The sequence below is a fragment of the Aythya marila genome, assembly GCF_965140915.1.
Source record: "Aythya marila genome assembly, chromosome: 2".
Lineage (NCBI taxonomy): Eukaryota > Metazoa > Chordata > Aves > Anseriformes > Anatidae > Aythya > Aythya marila.
Window position 1 is genome coordinate 118,960,177 of NC_139043.1, and position 27,270 is coordinate 118,987,446.

Genomic DNA, 27,270 nt, shown 5'->3' on the forward strand with positions numbered 1-27,270 from the left:
TTAGTATCAACCCTGAAAATAACACCTTTAATTAAACAAAGAAATAGCAAAGATGAAGCCAAACATCATCCTGTTGAACTTTCCTTAACACAAGATTACCAAAGTATCAGAGAAAAGTGTGTGAAGATGTACATTCCCCATTTACAAGTTCAGCAATTTGCTTCTTTTCAAAGTTGCTTACTGTAATTGTAGGTGGTTTAGTTATCTAATGACCATCAGAAAAAAATGTACTGTTTACTGAGAGCAAAATATACTAACAGAAAATGAATCCCTTCATATAATTCTTGGTTATTTGGATGGTTTGGGAGGACTGTTATATAGCTCCTTGATTTAAAAGGAAAAGATTTCTCTTGAGAAAGTCTGAAACCTTATTTGAATATTGCAGCAATACATTAATGCTTCCAGGCATTAATATAATCCATACAAATTATGGCTGAAGTAATTGTATAACATCTTTGTAATGAATATGCAGTGACGCTGTGAGCCTTTTTACAGGATAAAAAGACAGAGCTTGCATGATACCAGTAGTAAACTTAGGCATTTGTGTTCCTTCAATGAGTCACTGATAATGACTTCATGTACTTAAAATAATTTGCCCATTGTACTGCTCTGTGTTTTCTTTAAAGAGGGAATTCTGAAGATGAAACAAATTTACTTCCTTGCTTTGCCAATCGGTTTACTCTAACTTTTGGTATTCTTTTTAGGGTCGCGTGATAAAGGGGTCCTACAAGTTCCATGCCATTATCACGACATTTGAAATGATTTTGACTGACTGCCCAGAGCTGCGTAACATTCCATGGCGTTGTGTGGTAATCGATGAGGCCCACAGGCTGAAAAACAGGAATTGTAAGCTTTTGGAAGGACTCAAGATGATGGACCTGGTCAGTGTGTGCCTATTGTTTTCTTTTCTTTTCTGATTGTTTTTACTTCTGCATGTTCTGTATTTAATCATTCCTGATTTGCGGTTTCATAAATAAGTAAAAAAAAAAAAAAAATTCTCAACTGAAAGTAGTAAATATTAAGAAGAATGAGGGAAAGCAGCTTGCAGTCTTTAAAACATCTGCAAGTGTATGCATACCTTGAATTCTGGTGTGCTGATGTTTCATCAGGCTCTACATTAATTCAAACCTAGAATAATGTGGATTATTTTAAGAGAATCAAGATTTTTTTTCCCCCTTTCTCTATCTTCATGTGACGTACTTTTATAATCCTCCATAGTTCCTTCTTTACATAGACATTTATTTAAAGGTATAATGTGGACAGGTGACCAAATACTGCCCTGAGAGTTAAATTGCTCTGAATTAAAGTCAACTCTAATGTTAATTTGTTGCAAGGCAATAAGGAAGTTCTTTCAGACCAGTTAAGGAAGGGAAATGTGAGTTTGGTTTCTGATGTTTGCATAAATACATATATATTATATGCTCAAAATATGTAATATTTAACACAGAGAAAAAAAATAAGAAGATGGTTTTAAAGCTATTTAGTGTTTTTTAGGTCAGGAGATTCTTTAAAAATGCAGTAGGAACACAGACCAAGTTAATACCTGGAACTCAAAACCACCTATTTCCGATGATAATGCAGTGGGATAAACATTAGCTTATACAAGCACTGGTGACCTGTAGGTCACTTTTAGATTCTGTTTCCCTGTTTTTTAAATAATACTTTTCTTGAAGGAATCTTGAAGCTTAATGGATGAACGTTTGTAAAAATACTGCATATAGTCTGTTTATTTTTTTAATACGGTTGCTGTTAAAGGAAAGCAGAGCTTACAGCCGTGGCTATAGATGGGAAGATAGGGGACTTCCCACTTCAGTTCTTGTTCAACTACTAAATTCATGTTTGAATTTGAGCAAGCTGCTTAACCTCTCTGGGCACCTACTCAAAAGAAACATGCAACAAGAAGCATGCAACTTTTCCTCTCATCTCCGTCAGCCTCTTGCTCTGTTGTGTGTAGTTAGAAAGTAGGACTCTGCTTCAGGTTCTCTCTGTTATAAATGTATACCTGCACTGAAGGGATTCATGTACCGAGATATGCTAGAGTTACAGCAAATCAGTGGTTTTATACTGGAAGTATAAGTTCAGCTGTTACTTTGCCACTTAAAATCCATTGTATTTGTGAAAGAACTGGAATGTTATGGGTCAGTAAAATCTCTTTTATCTGGAGGACTTTTGAAGATCTTTTTAAGAGGTGAAGTATTTTTTGGAGCTAGCTGGAGGAAGGCCAGAACACTACTTACAAATATTTTGAAAAGAACTATATGTAAGTAGTTGGAGCAAAAAGAAAGCACAGATGAAAGATACGTATAGGGAAAAAACATTGTATTGAAAGTGAATTTAGATGGATTCCTAGACAACTGTTTCTTAATCTTTCAGGAACATAAAGTGCTGCTTACAGGAACTCCTTTGCAAAATACAGTAGAAGAGCTATTTAGCTTGCTTCACTTTTTGGAACCAGGTCGTTTCCCATCAGAAACCACATTCATGCAAGAATTTGGGGATCTGAAAACTGAAGAACAGGTAATCTGCTCCTGCACACTTACTTCTCTCTTTACATATTGTGAATTCAACCCCTTTGCTATATCTGAACTTTATTACTTGCTTTTACAAGTAATACCTGTTTTTCTTCTTAGAAGTCCAGAGTGGATTTATCCTTAGGGTTCTTTTTTTGTTGTTGTTGATTCTTACACCTTTGACCGAAAGTCAGTTTGCCTTATCATTGTTTTGTTTCTTTGTCAACTGGTCATGCAGAAACATGTTTTATGCTCTTCTTTGAGCATCAGTAGCAGAGTGAGGAGACCGTAATTTCTGTGGAGTTAATGTCCAGGAGTTTTATAAATGCTTTCTGTGCAAATGGGAACGTATTTGAAAGAAGCAGCCAAATGGAGGGAGGTTCTTTTTTGACTGACTCAAAAATGGATTTCTCAAGCTGCCCAATGAGAGAAATGCATAAATCAAAGCAGAATGAAAACCGCTTAATGCAACATCCTAGATCTCAAACGTAAAAGATACTGATGATAAAATATAAATATAAAACTTAAGAGATTTTTGTATGTATGAAACATTTTAAAAAGTCAGGAGGTAACAGTCAAACCACCTTAAAAATAAGGATTTAATTAAAACAGAACACCTTAATTTAGGCACCCTAATTTGGCTCTTTAACTTTGTGACTGCGTGCATTTTTGTGTGCAACTCAACTTGGTTCTGTCTGAAAATTCCAATTTCTTGTATTTCTAACTTTTTGAGTGCTTGAAGTGGTTAACATTGAGATTATCTCTATCATAGGTAATAGTCTAAATAAATAAATAAATAAATAAATACAGTTCTCCTCCAGCCCCCCACCACCTGGACAATCACAGTGTGTCCTGCGGGAATCATAGGGTATGTTTCCACACAGATTGTGCATGCAGTTGCATGTCAGTCAGCCTGGACTCTGACCTGATTGGAAGTGAGCCAACTATGATCCAGAAGCCATGTACTCCTGTTAATACAGTGTTTGAACTGGAGTTAATATATCCTAACTCTCATCATAGCTTCTGTTTGGCCAGCTCAAAATGTCAGCAGGGCAGGACTGGAAGTGATGCTATGTATGGAAATATAACTTAAATACGCCATCGGTTGTCAGCAGATATGGATTGTTTGGGCCAAAAAGTTTTGGAAGAAGTGCCTTCTTGCGAATACACCATTAGATGTTTTGAAATTTGATTTTTTGTCTTTCAAATGTTAGATGAGATTATATGCTATTGATTTAGGTTTTCTCCTCCATTCCTTGCAGTCCTACTCCATGTGTTTTTTTTTCATTGTTCATCCTTCTGTACTAATTTGTTGCCTTTCACTTGAAGTCATCTTATTAATAAGGGAATTATGTGAATTCAGAAGAAAGTGTCTTTTATTCTTGTTTCTGCTACACAGCACCCTAGCAGGAGATGATGACCAATTTCAGGATATATTGTCAACTTTTTGACACTGAGCTGGTTTGTACTTTGATGAGAGACAGAACCTAAAACCAACAGAAATGCCAATCTTGTTATATATGGAGTATGCCTGAGTTTTTATATAAAGGGCTTTACAATGGTTTGATCTAACTAGGCTGACTTTGTTAGAGGAAAATGGGTGCTTTCCCCCTGCCTCATAAAGTATATGTTGCAAAACCTGGAGTAAAAAAAAATAATTTAGCATTAAAAATATTACAGCATTACAATGTTTTGAGAACAGGCCTACGTAGTTCTCTATGTTGGTGAATGTGAAAACTAAGGAAGTAAGAAACGAATTAGAAGCAGACATTTGGAGGGTAAAAATAGCCTATTTCACTGTGGTTAGTGGTTAGAAGTTACTGCAAAGCTTGATCTTACAGTCAGATTTGGTTATGTATTTGTTTGTGCTTACCTGGGGTTAGCTTTGCATGATGGGTGTGTGGTACTGCCCTTGTCTGGAGAGACAGTTCTAAGTGAGGTCATCTAACAACATTCTCTAAACAGAGGTGGAGCGTGCTAAAAATGACTTCAGAAGTTTACATCACGTTGTTGGTAAGGAAATTTCAGTCTCTAGGTCTTTGAGGAAAGACTTTTTACAAATGCTGTCTACCTGTGATCTGAAGTAGAAATTTTAGAATTAAGAAAACTTTACAAAATAGAAAAATAAATGTGCAGCCCTACAGCTTTAATTGTTATTTATATCACATATGTTTTCTAGGTGCAAAAACTGCAAGCTATTTTGAAGCCGATGATGCTGAGACGTCTCAAGGAGGATGTAGAAAAGAACCTGGCCCCCAAAGAGGAAACTATTATTGAAGTTGAGCTGACAAATATTCAGAAGAAATATTATCGTGCTATTCTTGAAAAGAATTTCACATTTCTTTCTAAGGGTGGAGGTCAGGCAAACGTACCTAATCTTTTAAACACTATGATGGAACTAAGAAAATGTTGCAATCATCCGTACCTTATTAATGGTAGGCCTTATATTTTTCTTCTCATTCAGAAAGCATTTGTAAGAAAGCTCAGCATGTTAAAAATTCTGTTCTGATGTCTCCAGACAGATAGTCATTTATTCATATTTTTCCTGAAATACCTATGGTGAAAGTAGTGTAGAAGACTTTATTTATTTATTTATAAAGTGGAATAGTGGCATAAATTTTTAGGTTCTCTTCTGTTTTGATATCTGCTAGTCAGGACAGTGTTCCTTTTGAAAACACCTGCACTGCTTTTTCAAGGCTTGCTTGGTCCTGACAGAGTTGTTGTTAATATTATCAAGTTTGTGTTACCAGGTTTTTCTTTCTGTTATTTCTGACAAAGAAGATTTCAATATCATGCAGGTTGTTGGATGCTGGTGTAAAGATGACAATATTTTTTTTCACAGTTCCAGTTAGCTGCTACTTCTTTTCTTGCCACAGAGATAGTAACTGTTTCTGAATAAAAGTTGTGGGGTAGGAAGTGATTGAGACATGCTTTTTCGGACATGTGTAGTCAGTTCATTTTCCTCTTTTTTTGGACCAGTTAAATGATTTGTATGAATGTCATATTAGATTTTAATGACAAATCCTGTTTCATTGTGATATTGTTGCATTTAGATCAGGGTTACCTACAGCAAATAGATGTTGAACCAGCTAACTGCATCAGTCTGAAGTATGCTAACCTGTATGCATTGGTGAAATCAGATCTTCCCTTTGAGGGTTTAATGCAAGCCTCCAGTTCCTTGTTTCCCAACTCCTTTTCGTCACTGTATATGACTTATGATATTGCTGGTTTAATGCTGCCTATAAGCTTCACAGAACATGTTGTGAAAGATTGTTTTTTTCCAGAGCTATATTTCAGCTTTTCAGATTCAGTGATTTCTGCATTCTGCTGTATGACCTCAAAACTGCAGTGCTTGTTTTCTTTCTTGACATATTTTGTTCTGATCCACCAAATGACATCTCGTTATATTTCATGCGCAAGTAATTATTGCAAAGACATGATACAGAGTTACTCCAAAGTACTTGAACCCAGCCGTGCTAGTTGGCTGCTCAGTTTCTAAACTCTGATGAGCATACAGTAAAGGAGCTTTGTGGTTCCAGTAGGGCTTTCTGTTGTTTGTTGGTTCTGTGTTTGAAGTTGATCCATTACATAAATAGGTTTAGCAGAAAGTAGTTCAGGATGTTCAGGTTACGAGCTTCTGAACCTGATGCTTTATACGTTCCTTGTTTTTCTGCTTGTTTAAACCTATTGATTACTTTTCCTCATTTCTTAGTTGTTACAAGGAGTAAAGTGCATGTTTTGCTCCTATCTAGTTTTGTCAAATAGAGTTCATAAGCAATGCTGCAAACACTAGTTACAATGATTTCTTTTCCTCACAAGTCTTGTATCATTTAATGTCTGTTAGACGCTGCTGCAATCCAGGTAGCTGTGTGGAAAGTTTCAAGTATTTTTGGATGACTTTCCCTTAACCCTAATAAAGAGAGGTGGGGATGTCTCTTGAGAGCTTTTTCCTTTTTAACATTTTAGTGACTTCTGAACGTTTGGGCTTGCTTGGCATGCAGCAAAACGGCAGGTGGGTCAAGCCATCAGATTCGATGGGAGGGGTAAAATAAATGAATGCTGACTATTATCAGTGTGGAAGATGGAACCAAGCAACCGAGTTCTAGGAGAGAAAGTACTCGGAACATCCTGTAGTTGTCTGAGCCTGAGGTTTTACCTTGTTGATCAGTGATTAACATCTTTGTATTTGCATTGATGATGCAAGTTTGTTCTAGTTCTGTCAAGAGGTCTTGCAGTAGCACCAGGACAACACCGTGCAACCTTAAGGGCTGTTAGAGTAGCAAGATCTTGAGACTTAACCACTTTTATAAAGAGGTCTCTGAACCCTTCTCATTTTCTTCTACATTTACAGGTTTGTAAGCTAGCAGCAAGGCATGGGTATTTGAATATAGAGCCCAGGCAGAACACTATTTTTTTTTTGTTTTGCATAAAAGTTGTGAGCAACTCTTCTAGATAATCTTCAGTTAAGAGCCATAGGAGATTATATATGATAAATAGCATGGTAGGAGTTGAACGTGGTGGTTTTTGTTTGTTTCTTGATGGCAGATCTGCTCTTGTGGTAGTGAGGGGAGAGTGGCTCTCTGCTGAAACTGACCTTGAGTAGACTTCTAGAGAGAGCAGCTGCATGTTGTGTGATCTCCAACCAAGCTGGACTAGCATTGTCTGTTGGTTTCCTCAGGGCTGGACTCCTTGCTTTCTCCCTAGCAACCACCCTCAAGTATTCATCCATCATACTTCTTTCTCTGGCTCCAAGATGCAGCAGCAGGGAGTGCCTCTGCTTGCACATGCTACAAAGCAGAGTGGAAAACACTGGAAAGGTTTCTTTTTCTGTTCCTTGTGCTCTCTTGAGCCCTCCAAGTCTCTCTTAATTAGGAGTGGAAGTAGGGGATTTCCTGATGGACCAGGCACACATTCAGATTGCTTTCTTTCAGCCACTAATAAAAAACCAGGTAGAATAGAACTGTTACAGGCACCCAGGTACTACATCAAATATCTTGGGTAACAAGTACTCAGTGTTTATCGCTTACTTGCAATTGAAGTAGAAGTGAAATGGTCAGCACAGACCTTTACAGGGCTTAGGTAGGATAGGATTACTGGACTAGCAGTTTTTCGGCGGTCATGGGCTGTTATTGAAGTGTGTCTTGCTGAGACCAAATGCTGATGCTGAGAATCCTTCATTCATTAGACCAGTTTGTTGTTTTGTTGTCGTATAGTTGGCCTAACCACTTTGCTTCTGAAGGCAGTGAGTTTGTGTGCTGGTTTACTGGTAGCTGGTTTACTGGTGCTGGTTTACTGAAGCTTACATGTGTGTATCACAGCTGATTCAGAAGTAAGTCATGTAATGAAGAAAGATCATTACAGCTACTATATATGAGCTACCAGACAGCCTGTTAAGTTCTGAAATTGCATAAACTTAGTACAGAATCTAAGATTTACTACCTACTACCCCAAACTCTCCTAGTTTACAAAAGAGGAAGTAATATGATTGAAGGGAGCTTGAAGGAGTTTCTAACTCTATTTTCACATGGCTTTCTTTCTCGTAGAGGCAAACTGTTGGGATCAGTAATAATTGGAGTAGGGCAAGAAAAGAAAGAAAATTTTTAAGAAAGATTCAGCATTGTAAAACTATATTTAAATGTGGTCACATCTTGAACCTGTTAAATGTTGTGAAAGCTAGCAGTGCAAGTATTTTGTGTAATGTGAAGCTGCCAGCCTGCATAGGGTGGCATCTAGTTGAGACACCATGTAACAGTAGGCACTGAACCAGTGATCACACAGTGAAGGGTTTGTTTGCATGTGTGTTTACTTCCATCTAGTTACAGCTAGGGTTTGAGAAAGATGCTCTTTGGAAGCCTGGCAATAAGTTTTTTCTCCCCTGCCTCAGCCCTCCCACCCTTCCTTGTGTTCCTCCAAAACGATGTTGAAATTGGATGTTATGAACTCTTTTTTTTTTTTTTTTTTTTTTTTTTTTTTTTTAAAGAAATTCAGAGGTACTGAAAAAGACAGCCCCCAGAAGGTTTCTGTGGGTGTGAAATAAGCTTAGGATGAAGATTCCTAGACTTTTACTTAGGCAAGAATAGTCAACTGATAATGCTTTGAATAGTAAATTATTTGTAGAAGGGACATGAAAATGGGATAAAAGCATCAGAAAGGTTGGAGAATAAAGATAAAACTTGAACTTGGTCTGTAGTCATTGGGTAATGAGCAGTATAAGGAAATATTTGTTGCTATGCTTTTGGTTCATAGAGGGAATGGCAAGAAAGAACTTTTGACTAGTTCTGGAAAGAACATATCCATTGGGTAGCTTCACCAAACTGAGGAAAAAACACATTCATTGAGAAAAGAAAGCTAAATAGAGGATAAATTATTTCACACAGCTTATTTTTTCCAGTGTTTTTTTTCATTGTTTGTATTTTGATTTTGTAATTAATAATAATGGAAGGAGCAGGTCTATATCATGATTGTTTAAGCCTGGTTTTGGTTTTAAATGCACAGGTATCAATGTGATTTATATTCCTTGTATTTTCCTCTAAAAACAAGATATTTTTCTTCCATGTTGCATTTAGAAAAGGACAGAAAATCCACTTAGTCAATTGGAATATGGTTTATTTATTTTTTTCTTAATTTCTCATTAAATTGTTTGCATTAAATAGTTGTATGAATATGTGTAGAAAAGATTATACTCCTTTTAAAAAAAAAGAAATTGAATGAATGCTCAAAGTTACTTTTTATTTATGCTGTATTTGTGTATATGTTTGCTTTAAATTTAAGATTAATATTTTTTATAAATGTTTATTCACATAATGCTTAAAACATTCCTGCGGTCTCTATAGGGTATTGAAGGCAAGCTCATTGTTTATTAATAAAACCCTTTGCAGTGTTCATGTATTGCTGTCCAATCTTTGCAGGTGCTGAAGAGAAAATTTTGGAAGAGTTTAAAGAAACACACAATGCCGACTCTCCAGATTTTCAGCTCCAGGCAATGATCCAGGCTGCTGGCAAGCTAGTACTGATTGACAAGCTGCTGCCAAAACTGAAGGCTGGTGGCCACAGGGTGCTTATCTTTTCCCAGATGGTGCGCTGCTTGGACATACTGGAAGACTACCTCATTCAAAGACGGTGAGAGCAACAATATAATACAATTCTAAATAAACTGTGCTTTCCTCAGTGGCCACAGTATTTAACCTGTGAGAGATCCATATTGTAATGGGATGAAATTCAAATGCGTTACAGTATTTTCTGTAGGAATCTTGATTAAAGGAGAAAAGCATACCTGTAAGGTGCAAGTACTGAAGTTTTTCTTTTCAGTGAGTATAAAGTGACCTTACAAGAGCTTTGATGAGTCCTCTTAGTTTTCTACTCAGTGAAATATTTCAGTTTCGCTGGAGTTTTTTCATTTAATCTTGAATATTTATTTTATTCCTTGGAGTGAAAGTCTGCTCTTTACTGAAAGGCATGAAACCAGAGACAAGATAGTACGTCTTCCACTGATGAAGGTGGTGGATACAAGAACAGTCACTCAGTTTGTTTAGCTATTTTGATGCTATAGTAACATCTTCCTTTAAAAACAAAACAAAACAATATATTCTTAAAAGAAACAATGACACAGAAGTTAAGAACGTTTTCAGTAAAATTCTCTTTATAACACATCTTTATTTCAGGTACCCATATGAACGAATTGATGGCCGAGTAAGAGGCAACTTGCGTCAGGCAGCTATTGACAGGTTTTCAAGACCTGATTCTGATAGGTTTGTTTTCCTGCTGTGTACAAGGGCAGGAGGTTTGGGCATTAATCTTACTGCTGCTGATACCTGCATCATTTTTGATTCAGACTGGAATCCCCAAAATGACCTACAGGTAATATTACAAGAGGTGATTCAATTGAAAACTTTTTTTTTCCTGTTTGCTGTGTCTTGTAGGCAAATAAAATTCCAAAGTATGTGTTGTCCATGTCTTAAAAACATAAGGATTATTGTTTATATTGAGAGCAATAACTTCTAAAGTAAGATTTCTGTATTGATTTTTTTTCCTTATCTTTTGTCACCTGTAACTGAGTATCTGTCTTATTTCATCAGGCTCAAGCACGATGTCACAGAATTGGACAGAGCAAATCAGTGAAAATTTACAGGTTGATAACAAGGAATTCTTACGAAAGGGAAATGTTTGACAAAGCTAGCTTGAAGCTTGGCCTCGATAAGGCTGTGCTACAATCTATGAGTGGAAGAGAAAATGCTACAAATGGGGTAAGAATTAATATAAGGTGCATGATCAACAAATGCTTGGAATGGGTAACTCCTTCCTTATGCTTTAGCTGGAGAACAATAGTTTTCAGATAGAGTATGGCATGTATGTTAAAGCGGGGTTAATTAAGGGCAAGGCTACATGAACTGTCTCAGACTATCTGATGTATCATTAATTGCCCAAAGTAGGCAGGTAGAGTCATATTCCCTCAATCCTCATTCACTCTCATCATTCATCCTTTTACATGGGGTTGATCCTAGCACCTTTTGTACTTCTTACAGTCCCTTCCCATACCTTGTCATTCCCCCCCCCCCCCAATACCCCCTCTTCCCCCTTTTTTTATTTGCTTTAACCTTTTTCCTTTGGACTTCTTTGCTTTAGCTTTTTGTCAGGTTGGTAAGTCTGGTAAGTCAAATGTGCTCTCAGGAGGAGCTTAGCAGTCATCAGAGCTAAAGTAAAGGGATTCAGTGACAATGAATTATTAAATTGTTTGAACCACTCATATAACTTCACCCTGAGAATGTTGTTGTTTGCATTCTACTTTCAAAGGTGACTTCAGCATGAATATTTAATTGACCAACACGCCATTATCTTAAAAGTTCATTTCCTAAAATGCTAAATAAAAATACAATCAATCTGATTATGCTGTTGGATATAAACATTGACTGGTGTCAAAAAAGCCCACCTCTCTTATACGTTACAGGTGCAACAGCTTTCTAAGAAAGAAATAGAAGATCTTCTTCGAAAGGGGGCATATGGTGCTCTGATGGACGAGGAAGATGAAGGGTCTAAGTTTTGTGAAGAGGATATCGATCAGATTCTCTTAAGGCGAACGCACACAATTACTATTGAATCTGAAGGAAAAGGCTCAACGTTTGCAAAGGTGTGCACCGATATTCAGAGGAAAAATAATAAAATGTGACCAGGATAGATGAAGTAGTATAAAATTTCATTATGTGTCAGTTTAATTTTTCAATGTACTTTTGTGGGACTTCTTGCAATAGTTGGAACATCTGTATTTTCACTTATGATGGTTTATGTGCTTAACTTTTTTTTTCTTGAAAAAGTCATTTTGTAAGTCCTTAATATTATATTTACCAGTGAAAATAGACATTCTTTGTAGCATGTAGTTAAGAAACCAATGCATGTGTTTTGACGTTTACTAGGCTAGTTTTGTTGCATCTGGGAACAGGACAGACATTTCTTTGGATGACCCTAATTTTTGGCAGAAGTGGGCAAAGAAGGCTGAGCTGGATATTGATGCTTTAAATGGAAGGGTAAGAGCTTTATGACAGTACCCAGTTCCATTAAATTGAAGATTTTTCTCCTCCTAAATTTTTACATTTCCACTTTCATTTTAGAATAACCTAGTCATTGATACACCAAGAGTAAGAAAGCAAACTAGACTCTACAGTGCAGTCAAAGAGGACGAACTGATGGAGTTTTCAGACCTGGAAAGTGATTCTGAAGAAAAGCCTAGCACAAAGCCCCGTAGGCCTCAGGACAAATCACAGGGATATGCAAGAAGTGAATGTTTCAGGGTAGAGAAGAACTTGTTGGTTTATGGGTAAGGATATACAGATTAAATGTTCTGGTTGTGACTAAAAACTGAAAATATGGAAATGATACTTGGTAAATAACTCTTCTTTCTCTTTTTTATGTTCACGTACCTTCTGGGTAACCTTTACCTCATTACACTATATGTTTGCCAGTGAGATTTTAAATTGCTATATATATAAGTTGCTTAAACATGTCTTATTTAGCTTAAAGTATCTGAGTGTCTTACAGATGGATATGAACTCATTGGTAAAATATGTGGTTTTGTTCTGGTTTCTCACAGTGTAAAGAATGCCTGAATTATCAAGGTTAATCTCACTTTTCTAAGCATTGTGGAGATTAACAAAGTATATTTGTAAAGAAATATGTGGTTGTGAAATCAAGTCAGTCCAGAGCTTTTTGGTGTAGATTCTGGTATTTTGGTATGACTTGAATTGAGCAAGATGAGGCTTTGTGTTTTTCCCCATCGGATTTATCAATCTGAATTTTATCTCTTTGCAAGCAAGTAGCTGTATTTGACTGCTAGCACAATGGGCTTCAGAAAAAGTGGCTTTATTTCTAGGAAGTTGTGTACAACAGTTGCTAATAATGAATTTCAGGATCAAAATAAAACTGATTCCCCAAATCCCATGATTGTAGGAATTGGTTGTTTCCTGTTCAGAGCTTACTGGGACTATTAGAGTTAAACATATGTACTTTATTATTTTGAGTATAGTTCAATTGCAGCTTTACGAGCAGTGAACTTATTGCCTGTTCTGTAAAATAAACATTCTTAACTCTTTGGTGCTGGAATTTGGATTCCCTGATGTAACCTGCAAAGGCAAAATGCATTAGAGCTAATACAGGAGGTCCCAACTTGCTTGGCACCAAGAATTAAATTGAAAGTCACAAATTAAAATACCAGTGCCCTGGCTGTTGTATTGAACATATTTTTCTTGTAGCTGGGGTCGGTGGACTGACATCCTCTCACATGGGCGCTATAAACGTCAGCTAACAGAACAAGATGTGGAAACCATCTGCCGGACTATCCTTGTATATTGTCTTAATCATTATAAAGGGGATGAAAATATCAAAAGTTTCATCTGGGATCTGATCACTCCAACTGCAGATGGGCAAACTCGAGCTTTGGTTAATCATTCCGGTATGTCTACCACAATCAAATAATGATGCTAGTAAATAGGAAAGAATTGCTTCAGTCATGCTATGTATTTAGTTCAAACTATAGCTGTTCTGACATGTAGTAGGATCTTGTCAGATTTTATGAGTAAGGTGGGCTTTGACTGAGTCGGTACTTAAAGGGGAACTCTCCCTCAGACACCTCGTTGGATGCAGTGCTCTTTGTCTTAAACTGGTTCTGAACAAATATTCTAGCCTAATTTTAAAGATATCTTCTACTGGAGTTAATCTCTTTCAAATGGCCATAAATCATAAAGCTTGTTTCCTTATGGCCATTCAGATGCATGAGAGTTTTTTAAAGAAATATTTATATAACACCATTTTCTGGCTAGCTCTCTGCATTTTTGAAATCTTCACACCTAAATTTGCATGAAAGTTTTGGTTGATTTTGTTATTTACAATTTTCTAGCTAAATTACATTCCTGTTCAGTTTTTGGTTATTTCGTTGCCCACAAGGGAATTAATATACCAGCAATCCTTAGCTGTAAATGTGTTTGTAATGCAGTTTGGGGTGAGAGCTTTTCTATTGAGACTGTATAAAAAATATTGGGCATTTGTGTAGGTCTGTCTGCACCAGTGCCCAGAGGGAGGAAAGGCAAGAAAGTAAAAGCCCAGAGTTCACAACCAATGCTTCAAGATGCTGATTGGCTCACAACCTGTAATCCAGATGTATTATTTCAAGAAGACAGCTATAGGAAACATCTCAAACATCATTGTAATAAGTAAGTATTAATAAATATTTCACTTACACTTCTCAAAGCATATAGTAAAAAGCATTACAGCTTCTTTGGGTATGTTTTAAATAGAGCTTTGGGGCTATTTAATAGGATGTAAAGAAGATTATTGTTTTTAATTTGGGGTTAATCAACCTATCGGATATCTGGATAGTTCTGTAAGTTCTTTATGACTTATCTGGGCTTAAAACTCAGTTATGAAGAGTTGTTTTGTACTTAACAAATGAGAATGGAATCAAAAATGTGGTTATTCTTATTAGTATACAAAGGACAACATTATTTAAGTCTGTTTCTCTTCATAAATGGCCATCCCAATCTGCTCTGCATTGGTGTGGCCTAACCTCACCTGTGTGCTGTTTTGGGTGCCACGATATAATCGGGACATAATTGTTAGAGAATGTCTAAAGATGGTGAAGGGTCTAGAGGGCAAGCCAAATGAAGAGCATCTGAGGCCCCTTGGTTTGTTCAGCCCAGAGCAGAGCAGGCCGAGGGGAGGCCTCATGGCGGCCTGCAGCTCCCTCATGAGAGGGGGAGGCGCTGAGCTCTGCTCTCTGGGGACAGTGACAGGACCCGAGGGGATGGCATGGAGCTGGGACAGGGGAGGGGCAGGCTGGGTGTGAGGGAAAGGTTCTGCACCCAGAGGGTGGTCGGGCACTGGGACAGGCTCCCCAGGGCAGTGGTCATGGCACTCAGTCTGCCAGACTTCAAGAAGTGTTAGAACAATGCTCTCTGACACCTGGTCTGATTTTTAGGGGGAACTGTGGGAAGCCAGGAGTTGGACTCCATGATCCTTGTGGATCCCTTCCAACTCAAGATATTCTATTTGTTTATCCCAACTTGTTGCGGGGTCTACCAGGTTAACATCCTCTTCCTTAGTTGTCTTCCTTAGATGTTAAATATCCAGTTCTTAGATTCCTGAGTTTCATGAAGTAATTCACCTATCCATGGGTATATCTCATCTCTTTGTTATTTTGAATCATTGCACTGATTTGATTTTTGCAATTCTAAATATGTTACTAAAGCTTATGGGAATAAAGATCATTCTGTTTTGATTTGAGTGTTTGCTTAATTGTTGAACAAATGTCTCTTAAGAGCATCTCTTACTTTTTGTTTTTGCTTTTATTTTGTAATATCTTAGTTATTTTTGTCAGCTTTTTTCAACAGTGTTCTGCTTCTCCATCTCAGTTTTGCTTTATATTCTCCATTATAGACAAACATAACCCTTGCCCCAATTCTTTTTGTTTTTAATTTAGGCTCTTAATTGGATATGCACCATGCAAATATAATGCATTGCTACTGAAAAGCCATCATTACTTTGTGTTTTTAATATTCATTGTGTCTTATTAATACTGTTTATTGGAAAGAATTATTGATTTGAAAAGTACCTGTGGCCTGTCAATAGGGGGTGTGATGTGAAGGAGGAAAGTCATTTAAGGGGTTTATTAGCTCATTTCCAGATGCTAACCAAGCTTAATTCTCAGCTGACAAAAACAGATACTTATGGAATTATACTAGCGAGTCTACATCCAAATAAACTCCCTTTTGACTTTTTTTTTCTAAACTGTTAGTCAGATCTGTTATTACATTTCACTTGCTGTTAAAGTAATTAATTTTATTTCTGTAACATGTCCTCATTAGTTGTTATATCAGTTTGCAGATCAGACTTCAACTCATTTTTAAAATACTGCTTATGTTATAATACAATAGAAAAATTACCAGGATCAGGAAGGCTGTTAATTCACCGTGGAAGAGTGTTTTCAGGTGCTACCTTTTTCCTTCACTTCCCTGATCCACCAGGAGTAAGTGAATTTTAGAAACAATATGTTTAGCCCAGGTAAAATAAAGCAGAGGTGGAAGCCAATTAATAAGTAATTTCTTTCAAAAGATAGTAGCACCAGTTGGCTTTGTAAGAGCTGGTGTCCTTTTCTCATGTGTAACATTTATGCTGTTCTAATGTAGAGGACTCCTAAAAGGTGCAAAGACCCTCTGCTTTTTGGATTTGTTTTTTGTTTTTCTCTCCTCCTCTTCTTTGGCTCGCTGTAACAGCTGTTATTGCTTAATACAAAGATGATAGAGACCCTCAGCAGCTTATTTACATAGCCACACAGGGAGCGGGGACACCTTACTGGTCCCAGTTATCACACATACAAAAAGAAGCATGTCTGACATGTTTCGAATTGTAGACATGACCTTGATCCAAATCCCTGCTCTTCCAAGGACTGCTTGAATAACACGTGCAAAACTGGGTATTGCTCCTATTGCATCAGATCTCTAACGAGGAGCTCTCAAAACTGGTGGTCTAAATTTTTCATGCAACTGGGCGATCAGGTTACTGCCTCCCCGGTCACCCTCGCTGTTCCAGGAGCAGCAGCAATTCAACAGTTGCTGTGATGGATTTGGATACAGGGAGAGGGCAGGCTGAATAATCTCCATTTTAGCTGGTACTGATTCTACTTCATGAACTAGGCAGCAGGGGGTGCCCTGAATTGGGTAAACATGGGAGAATATGATGATTTTGAGGTAGATTTTTTTTTTTTCTGCAAAGATGACCTCTTTTCTAGTCTCCTTGAGAATCCAGAGTCTGCCATTCTCTCTTCTGCCAGCTTACGCTGTGGCCACACCACCTAACAGCGGTTTCAGAAACGTGGTGTAGCAGAAATGGGGAAAACAAAGATGGGCAAGGAAGGTTTTTCACTTCCTAATAGCACTTAGGTTGTGCACAAGTAAAATTAAATAGCAGTTTGAACTATAAAGAGTAAAAATAGTTAATATCTCCTAAGGGAAATGGGGGATTATTTTTTCCTCCCATTCTCGGAAGCAAAAAGTTGTATAATCTGAAAAACCTGACATTCCATATTGAGGGTTTATTGTAAGGTAGTAAAACCAGATTTTATATCTCGTTTATTCCTACAACTTCTGATGTGCTTCCAAAAATGGTATTAAGGCAGCAGCTGAGGAAATTTTATGAGATAATGAAGCAGAACAGTTACTGAAAGCCATCTGCTCAGTTGTTTACAAACTTGCTTCAATACTTCAGAGGCAGTGGTAGAGTACGTGTCTAAACTTCACAAGCTGCACTAGGTAGAACTAAATGAAATGCGCCGGGGCTGGGCTGCGCTCGGTCCCTCTCTGTGCAGTGTAAGCGGTTGCCAGGCAGGCCTGTTGGAAGCCAGCAGAAAGCACCACACAGAGGTGATTATGTGCCACCATCTGTCACGCTTCAAGCCTACCATACAGCATGGCTAATCAGCCTTGGCAGGATGATGGATGAACAGCAGCAGCTGCCAAAAGCCACTGTTGGCAAACAGTCCTGAAGTTAAGAACTTTTTCCCCCCTCTGCCTTCCTCTCCAGGGTCCTGCTGCGTGTCCGCATGCTGTACTATCTACGACAAGAAGTTATAGGGGACCAAGCAGACAAGATCTTAGAGGGTGCTGACTCAAGGTTAGTGCAAGTGCAGGTTGATTTTTTTGCTTTCTGCTTCTGGCTTATATTAAAGCACATGTACTATAATAATTGCAGCATTTGAAGGTTGTTCTACTTCCTGTTAAATGTCTGTTCTCAAGCAGCCTTATTGTTTTATCAAGCAAAGGGGGTAATTTTCTTCGGGGAGGGAATAGTGTGGGAAATGACAAAAGCAGATTTTCAGTTTTGCTAATGTTGAAGGATTATTCTATCTCAATTTTAAAAATTAAAAAAAAAATATATAAATACTAAGACCTTAAATGAGTCACGGATGGAAAACCATTGGCATTCTACTCCCAAAATAGCCTAATGTTGTTTTGATGTTGTTTTAACCATCCTAATTATTTTTCTACATGTTTCAGATTGTGTGTTGTTTTTTTTTTTTTTTTTCCCCCTGCATCAAAACGCATATTTAAAAAACAGCATGAACTACTTTAACATCTTTGTCTTAGTAGCGTTTTTGAGAATGTGTATAATGCTGTCTTTGCAGTGAAGTAGATGTGTGGATACCTGAGCCATTCCATGCTGAAGTTCCTGCAGACTGGTGGGATAAGGAGGCGGATAAATCCCTTTTAATTGGAGTATTCAAACACGGTAAGTGATGTCTCACTCTGAACAAAACTCAGTTGTAAAGCTTTCTGTGTGTAGGACTGTTCAGTCATAATATTAACAAGTATTGTTCCAAAGAACTGTTGGCTTGTATCTCCCTTTTTTTTTTCTTGCCTGCATTAAAAACCTAATATGAGCTGTAAATATCAGATGCTGTTTTTAAATGTTTGCAGAACATTTGAGAAGAAAACATTACTTTCTTGGCTGTAAATAAAACAAAACCATATTTGTTTAAATAATAGCCAAATAGTAAGATAGATCTCCATAAACTTTGCTTCCAGCACTGCTTCACTTGCTAACTCTGCCAACCAGTGTCAAAGTGGACGGTGGGCTTAACCTCTGCTATTAATCTGTACAAGTGCCTCCTGGGCTTTGTTCCAAGCAATATTTCACAAATGTCAGTGTTGAGAACTCCCGGCTCCCTTGAGTGGGATGCAGCCTTGTTAACTTTGAAAGGCTGGGGATGCAGAGCTGGCATGATATATACAGTGAGCGATTCCTGATTATAATCCCAATTCTCTGGAGGTCGCAGAGGTATTCTCAGCAGCCCAGCCTGACTAAAGGGGAGAATGATGGCTTATAAAACCTTTCATGATTACAGTTTGGCTTGAGGCTCTACAGCAGTTAGGAGCAGTGTGTTGTAGTACAAATCCTAATTGAATTGTGCTGTTCTGCCTATGTACAGCAGCTCTGTTTTGTGGGCTCAGCTGAGGCAAGTCTAGTCTAAAAATCATTTTCCTGCAGTGCACTGTTGGGATCTGCCATTTTCCATCTAGTCAACTTGGGCAGTAAAAAAGCAAACAGCAGTTTGAAAACCATAGAGGGAACAGTGTCATCTTACTGACATGCATCATCCTAAACCTAATAAGACAGGTTCGTTGGCCTTACGTATAACCTATGTATACAGCGTTTTTGCAGCCTGCATTGAGGGTTCCAGCAGTGCTGCAGCTATAAATGTGTGTGTGTTGGGGGGGGTGGGGTGTGTGTGTGTGTTTCCATTCACATCTGCATGTTAGCAGTAGGGAGTTGCTGAATGTGGAGAACCACTGCAAAAGTCATATAGGAACCTTAAACAAGTTTTTCTTGTGAAAGATTTTCACTTTGCCGTATAGAGAGATGACACGGAAGAAAGTTTATACTTTCAATTTATACTATTTGCTAATATTATCGATGTCAAAATGTTTCTTAACTGATGAAATTTGCCAATATGAAAAATTTCAATACACAAATGAAATGTTTTTTTCCCCAGTATCTTTCTTCTTTTAATAAACAGATCCTTTAAAATCACGGTGACAGCTCCTTAGTTTTATTTAAAAATAAATAAATGAATCCAGAATATTATACTTCGCTACCTAAGCCGTTGTATTTACAGTTGATCATAGCTTTAAAAAAAAATTGTTTCCCATTCTACATGCAGGTTATGAGAAGTACAATTCCATGAGAGCTGATTCTGCACTGTGCTTTCTGGAACGGGTTGGCATGCCTGATGCAAAGGCCATAGCAGCTGAACAGAGAGGGACAGACATGTTAGCAGATGGCGGTGATGGGTAAGGACGACATGAAAAAATTAATAAACTTTATCAGCATTGTATATGTTGGCATGGATTCATATGTCATATTCTGCTTACATCTCGTCTGAGGACCTGAAGGGATCATATAATGTAAAAAGTATGTAAAATTGTTTACACAGTTGAGCACAAAATATAAATGTGTAACTGGGTATACCATACTGATGGCTTTTGTAGCTTTTTTTGCCTTTTTTTTTTTTTCACAGAAAAATAGCCTCCTCTCAAAAACAACACATTTAAAATATCTGTTTTAAATATTTTATAGAGGTGAATTTGACAGAGAGGATGAAGACCCAGAATATAAGCCAACCAGAACTCCCTTCAAGGATGAAATTGATGTAAGAACTCCACATTTATGTAATTACTAGTATATATAGTCATAACTGATACTCCATGTTTATCTTAATGTGTAATTCTTAAGTTTGTAAGCTACCAGATAAACATACCTTACAAACATGCTTTTCTGCTGTGTTTGAAAGATAACATATTTTTCTTCTCACATGATAACATATGGTCAAAACTCTAAACTAAAATAACTTCTGTCTTCTCTTAAAGGAATTTGCAAACTCACCTCCAGAAGACAAAGAAGAGTCCATAGAAATGCACCCAAGTAAGATTATATCAAAGACATTTTAAAAAGGCACAAATAGACCATTTAGGAAAAGGTGGACTGCTTGTAATACCACGTGAGGAAATAGGTTGTGTTTTGAGAAAACATCACAGTAAACTTTTTAGTGCCAAATCTTTTCATGCTTCACATCTTTCAAAAACAATTATTTACTATGTTTGAATAATCCCACATTATGGTTTTCTGGGTTTCTAATTACATAGGAGGAATTGTGATGATAAAGACCGGATATTTCATAATGCTGCCGTTGATGTTTTTGCTGAGATAATCTTGAAGTTATTGTAGATATGTTCCTCAGTATGGAGGAAAATTGCCAAGTCTAAGTGAAAATAATAAAGTGGGAAATCATAAGCATAGGTGTTTTCACAGAGGTAGAGTGATATTTCTTAGTAACATATTTAAAGCTACTGCATTAATTTAAATACTTAAAGTATTCATAATATGTTTGCATTCATAACATTGAATAATAACACTTGATAGTTATCTCTAAATGCTTCAAAAGCATTTCGGAGTTCTTGGAGTTGGATGGTTTTATTCTATTTTTTATTTCCTACCAATGTAGTTATCCTGTTTCTAATTTGTTCTGCACCAATATTAATGAGGCATATGTTCTTATCTGATTAAACAGGATTCCAGTCTTAGCCATAGAAACATTGAAATGTTTAGTGGTGGTTTTGCAGTGCACAAATACTTCTCTATTCTCTAGACAAGCACAGTGAAAGCAATGCAGAGTTAGGCCAACTCTACTGGCCCAACACTTCAACCCTGACTACCCGTCTGCGTCGCCTCATTACTGCCTATCAGCGCAGCTATAAAAGGCAACAAATGAGGCAAGAGGCACTAATGAAGACTGACCGCAGGAGACGTCGGCCTCGGGAAGAAGTGAGGGCACTAGAAGCAGAAAGGGAAGCTATAATAACTGAAAAACGACAAAAGTGAGTTTTTCAGTGATTGTTTTTTTTTTTTTTAATCTTCTTTAAGCTTGCGTGTTACCAGTACTTCTGTTTTGAAAGAATAAACTAGAGGGTCTCGGGGGCATTCAAACTGTTTGGGCTGTCCTTTACCCAGCAGCCTCACTTTTCTTGTTTCTTCTTTGACTAGATGGACAAGAAGAGAAGAAGCTGATTTTTATCGTGTGGTATCTACTTTTGGAATTATTTTTGACCCTATAAAACATCAATTTGACTGGAATCAGTTCAGAGCGTTTGCCAGGCTTGATAAAAAGTCCGATGAAAGTTTGGAAAAGTATTTTAATGGCTTTGTGAATATGTGTAGACGAGTGTGCCGGATGCCAGTCAAGCCAGATGATGGTAAGTTTTACTAACTGTAGAAATCAATGTGACTTTTAAGGGGACAGTAGGATTGTTGGAACTTGATTCCTAGATGCAGTGATTTAGAAATGGGCATACATGTGATTGATGTTAAACTATACAAGTTGCTGTCATTGCAGAACCTCCTGATCTTTCTACTCTGATTGAGCCGATCACAGAAGAACGTGCTTCCAGAACTTTATATCGCATAGAACTGTTACGGAAAATCCGTGAACAGGTTCTTCATCACCCGCAGTTGGGAGAGAGGCTAAAACTTTGCCAACCAAGCTTGGACCTGCCAGAGTGGTGGGAGTGTGGTAAACATGACAAAGACTTACTGATTGGTGCTGCTAAACATGGAGTCAGTAGGACAGATTATCACATTCTTAATGATCCGGAGCTCTCTTTTCTTGAGGCCCACAAAAACTTTGCTCAGAACAGAGGGACGGGTAATGCAAATACTGTCTCTTCTCTAAACCCTCTGGGTGCTGGCTGCAGTCAAACACCACCTATTGTCCCATCCACACCAGTACAAGAAGAAAAGACTACAGAACAAACAGAGTCTAAAGTTGAAGGGTCTGAAAATCCAGCAGCCAAAGAAAAGTCTGATATCAAAGAAGAGACAGAAGTTGCAGATAAGGACACTAAACAGGACTGTGATGCTGAGGCTGAGCCTGGCTCTGTTAAATGTGAATTGAAAGACATCGAAACAAGTACAGATGTAGACCCCAAATCTATTTCAGAAAAAGGCTCAGAAGAAGATGAAGAAGAGAAACTGGATGATGATGACAAATCAGAAGAATCCTCCCAACCTGAAGGTAACTCACTGATCAGATCAACTCTGTGTGCTTACCATGAGCCCCACAGCTGTTCTAATTTGGGCGAGCTGATAAGTAGCATGCAAGGAGTCATTTTGGAGCTTAGGTTGGGGTACAGGTTAGCAGTTCTTCCTTTCCATGTATTGGGTGGCCTGATAAGCTTTCAAAAAAGCTATCCAGCATCAGTGGGGTTTTCTCCCACAAGGGAAGATTTCCAAGATAGCTTATTGATCCAATAAGCACGGTCTCTGTGCCAAGTGCAGAAGGCTATGGCTCTGTCATAATAATGACTGAACAAAAGCCTGAGTTAGAAATGTAGTGTCAAGCATGGTTGTCTTAACCTATTTAGTTAGGTTGACATGGGGTGGTTGGGAAGTTTAGTAGTTAATGCCTGGTCATGATTGTTATTCAGCAGGAGCAGTTTCTCAGGGTAAGAATTTTGATGAAGAAAGCAATGCCTCTATGAGTACTGCAAGGGATGAAACACGCGATGGATTCTACATGGAAGATGGGGATCCTTCTGTGGTTCAGCTTCTTCATGAGAGAACGTTTGCCTTTTCTTTCTGGCCTAAGGTTGGTTGGGGGTAGAATGGGATGCATCTTTTTCAAGACAGTTAAAATATGGGAAACGTGTTCTGCAAAGTAACAGAGTGCTTTATACAATTCTGCACTTCTAGTGGACGTGGGACTATTCTCTGTGAATGATTTGTGAAATGGCATTTTATTCTTCAATTCTGTACAAATTAGCAGAAGAAATGAATGGAATTGCTTTATGGTAAATGGTATCATTTAGTAAAACAACAAACTGCTGACAGACATGAGTTCCACAGAGGCTTCAGAGCTGTATGACCGCAGGATCATACCTCTCACACCTCCATTGACAGAAGCAAATTTATGATTTTGAATTATGGATTTCATCTGCAGAGCAGTCTGCAGTGTTGAGAGCAGAGATTTTGTAAGATCACCTTTTCGTTTTGGGGTGGGGAGACTGTAGAGAAGGGTACTGGTGACCTACATGATCTAAGCCATTATGTAATGTTGACAGATGTAATTGTATTAAGGTGCCCTGCAAATATAAGCAGCGGTTTTACATAGCATAAAGCTATATCTTATTTTGGTAACAATGCAGAAATGTATCTAATACTTTTTTTTTTAATATGAAACTTTAACCTCTTAATAAATGCATACATAATTTAGTACTCTACTTTGCAGAAAGGGTAGAGAGAGAAATAAAGTAGTAATAGTCTTAAGCTTACTAATCACCATAACAGGGCCATCTGGTTTGGGAGGGAGGGGTATGGAGGGGGGGGGACCTTGCTCTTAATAGGCTTATTCCTGGAGAAAGCAAGCAGTCTGTTGCAGCTGCTGAGATTTGCTAGTGTCTTTTGCACTGTTTTGCTGTTCAGGAAGCTAACTGATGCTCATGTTCCCTAAGCAGCAGTATTTCTCGTAGTTCTGAAGTTTCTTCTACTTCAGGCAGGTTAGCATAGAACCTGCTTGAATGCTGAAACAAATAAAAGTGATATTCATCTTCACTACTTTCAGTATGTATTTTGGAAACGTGAACTAACATCTTATTTCAGGCACAGTGTAAAAATAAAACAAAAAATCCCTAATCTATATAGATTCAGCATAAGTAGACTAATAAACATAATTAGAGATTTTTAGTGTACACGCTTCAGTGAAATTTGAAGTGATAATGGGCGTGGAATGAAAATTGACATTCATTAGATGTCCCTAGGTTGGTGCCCGTTTCATAATGTTGAACTTTATTAATAGTGACGCTAATGAGGATCCACTTCCTAGGACAGAATTGCAGATCCAGCCTCTTGGATCTCAACAACTGCAGCTTTAAGATACCGCTTACAGATGTTTTGATTTTTCCCTTCCTAACTGTTGATTTTGCTAACAACTGAAGTTTAGCAGTGTAAAATAATGTCGAGTTTCTGTTAAATCTGCCAATTGGTACGTTGTCAAGAAAATTTGGTCTGTCTTCCTCTTTCGCCGTAATATAAATGCTTCTTTTAAACGCTAGTGATACTAAATTTTGCAAAATTCACTGTGCATTAGCTTCTGAGAAGGCGATCAGTTAATACTGACCTGCAAGAATAGTTGGTTTTCAGTGTACTTCTTAAGCTTTGCAAGCCGGACTGTGTAGGTACACTCGCTTAACAGGCCACTTTTGCACTAAAGGTTCATTATGTACTTTTCCTTTATGCAGGACCGAGTAATGATCAACCGATTAGACAACATCTGTGAAGCAGTGCTGAAAGGGAAGTGGCCAGTAAATAGGCGCCAGATGTTTGATTTCCAGGGGCTCATACCTGGGTATACTCCAACAGCTGTGGACAGCCCTCTACAAAAAAGGAGCTTTGCAGAGCTCTCCATGGTTGGTCAAGCCAGCATCAGTGGCAGTGAAGATATCACTGCTTCTCCTCAGTTATCAAAGGCAAGGCTGCATCTTTCTCATTCTTATATTTTATCTTGTATGCATTTAGGTACTACTTTTGCATAATAGGAAAAAATAGCATTTCTATTTCTTATCCTATTTAATTTAAAATAGGAAAAATAAATAGTATTACTTTGAATACAATGAAGGCTTTGTTTTCTGAGTTATATGTTTGGACTTCTATTTTTAAACCAGTATACTAAACAGAGCGTTGTTAATGTTTGGAAATCCTTACATTTCATTAGGAAGATGCACTGAATTTATCGGTTCCACGTCAGAGGAGGAGGAGACGAAGAAAGATTGAAATTGAGGCTGAGAGAGCTGCTAAGAGGAGAAATCTTATGGAAATGGTTGCCCAGTTACGTGAGTCTCAGGTGGTCTCAGAAAATGGACAAGAAAAGGTTGTAGATTTATCAAAGGCCTCACGAGAGGCGACAAGTTCTACCTCAAATTTTTCATCTGTTACTTCAAAGTTTATCTTGCCTAATGTCTCCACACCCGTGTCTGATGCCTTTAAAACTCAAATGGAGCTGCTGCAAGCAGGTCTTTCACGCACACCCACAAGGCATCTACTAAATGGCTCTTTAATAGATGGAGAACCGCCCATGAAGAGGAGGAGAGGAAGGAGGAAAAATGTAGAAGGGCTTGATCTGTTATTTATGAGCAACAAACGGACATCATTGACTGTAGTAAGACAGCAACCTTTTTGTCTCCTATTTGTTCTTCTGTGTCTAGTACTGTCTGAATGTGAGTTTAAAGTGTTGTTATACTCTTGCTAATAGTAATGTACAGTTCTTATCCAACCAGTTTTTGCTTTGTGTTTAGAGCTATTATTTCTTTTTGAACCCGATAAAATGTTGTTTGCATCAAGTTTTTATTGTAGCAGTTTGTGCCTGAGATTTTAGTAGCTTCTACCTTCAAAAAGACAAACACAATTTTCATATTTTTTAAAATTTTTATTGCAAAGTGTATCATATTATAGCACACATTTTGAAGATTAAATTCATCTTTCTTTACCCTGTAGAAGGGGAAGGTTTGGGGTCCATTAACTGGGAATGCATGAAAACTACTCTGTCTTTAACTATGGTCTTTAATGTACAAGGCTGATAAATTTACAAAATTCCCTAATGTGGCAGTATTGCTTCACAGAGTATGAACATTTAAACCCAATTAACTCTTGCCTATTCAGAATCTCCTTCAGCCTTTAACTTTAGACCCTGAAATTATTTCTCCCAGGTAACTGTTGCCTTAACGTGAGACTTAATACTGGTGTTAATGTTTTCAGGAGGATGCAGAAGTGACCAAAGCTTTTGAAGAAGATATGGAGTCCCTACCAGCAAGGAACATTCCATCTCCTGGTCAGCTAGACCCAGACACTCGCATCCCTGTAATCAATCTAGAGGATGGGACCAGGCTGGTGGGAGAGGATGCTCCCAAAAACAAGGATTTAGTTGAATGGCTTAAACTGCATCCCACTTACACTGTAGATATGCCAAGTTATGTACCAGTAAGTATGCGATTCTAGAAGTGTGCTTCTGTTAAGTAAGTTTTACAGATACTGAAACAAATTTCTTCATACAGGATGCAGTCATTGGATTTTGTATCTGGCTGGATTTCAGTGGAGGTTTTCTCTTTAAGCTACACTTACTATAATATCTAAACACCCAAGAGGCACCAGAATACTAGGGCTAATTTTCTTTTTTTTTTAATATTTATATTTAACAATACGTTAAAACAGTATTTGTGTCAAGTTGTGCAGAATTTCTTCATCTGCTAATAAGATTTTTCTGAGGATAGAATAATTGGGTGCTTCTTAAAATGTTTGTTAGAAGAAGGTTTCTTAATGGATGATTTTTGTCAAGAAAATGAGAAACTAAAAAGCAATACATTTCTCTTATTTCCAGAAGAGTGCAGATGTGCTGTTTTCCCCATTTCAGAAGCCGAAACAAAAACGACACAGATGTCGAAACCCTAATAAACTGGATATAAACACCTTGACAGGAGAAGAAAGGGTACCTGTTGTAAATAAGCGAAATGGGAAGAAGGTAAAAATTAAGTTAGTTCAGCAGAGTTGTTTAATACTGTCTTTGCATGCGGAAAGCAGGCTTTCTATTCCAAGCTTTCTTTTTAAGAAAAGTTTAATAGTTTGGCACGGGTATTTATTCTTACTGGAATCTACCACTCCCTTTAATCCTCCCTTTGCTCTT

At 37.7% G+C, this 27,270-nt stretch overlaps 1 protein-coding gene across 5 annotated transcripts in view; it reads left to right on the forward strand.

Moving 5' to 3' along the window:
- CHD7 (chromodomain helicase DNA binding protein 7) overlaps positions 1–27,270 on the forward strand; it is a 128,761-nt gene that overhangs the window by 98,311 nt on the left and 3,180 nt on the right. For 2 of the 5 annotated variants that reach the window (XM_082754275.1, XM_082754276.1), the window contains 24 exons: positions 705–881; positions 2,374–2,517; positions 4,690–4,945; positions 9,419–9,629; positions 10,172–10,367; positions 10,586–10,753; positions 11,455–11,634; positions 11,918–12,028; positions 12,113–12,318; positions 13,250–13,449; positions 14,047–14,206; positions 17,571–17,660; positions 18,172–18,275; positions 19,708–19,837; positions 20,124–20,196; positions 20,414–20,468; positions 21,193–21,421; positions 21,588–21,796; positions 21,937–22,614; positions 23,027–23,187; positions 24,836–25,063; positions 25,309–25,752; positions 26,349–26,570; positions 26,968–27,108. In XM_082754275.1, the coding sequence (XP_082610401.1) occupies positions 705–881; positions 2,374–2,517; positions 4,690–4,945; positions 9,419–9,629; positions 10,172–10,367; positions 10,586–10,753; positions 11,455–11,634; positions 11,918–12,028; positions 12,113–12,318; positions 13,250–13,449; positions 14,047–14,206; positions 17,571–17,660; positions 18,172–18,275; positions 19,708–19,837; positions 20,124–20,196; positions 20,414–20,468; positions 21,193–21,421; positions 21,588–21,796; positions 21,937–22,614; positions 23,027–23,187; positions 24,836–25,063; positions 25,309–25,752; positions 26,349–26,570; positions 26,968–27,108 (4,773 nt within the window). Of the gene's footprint in view, positions 1–704; positions 882–2,373; positions 2,518–4,689; positions 4,946–9,418; positions 9,630–10,171; positions 10,368–10,585; positions 10,754–11,454; positions 11,635–11,917; positions 12,029–12,112; positions 12,319–13,249; positions 13,450–14,046; positions 14,207–17,570; positions 17,661–18,171; positions 18,276–19,707; positions 19,838–20,123; positions 20,197–20,413; positions 20,469–21,192; positions 21,422–21,587; positions 21,797–21,936; positions 22,615–23,026; positions 23,188–24,835; positions 25,064–25,308; positions 25,753–26,348; positions 26,571–26,967; positions 27,109–27,270 lie in introns of those variants that run through there. The other 3 variants (XM_082754277.1, XM_082754278.1, XM_082754279.1) reach the window with 3 other exon arrangements.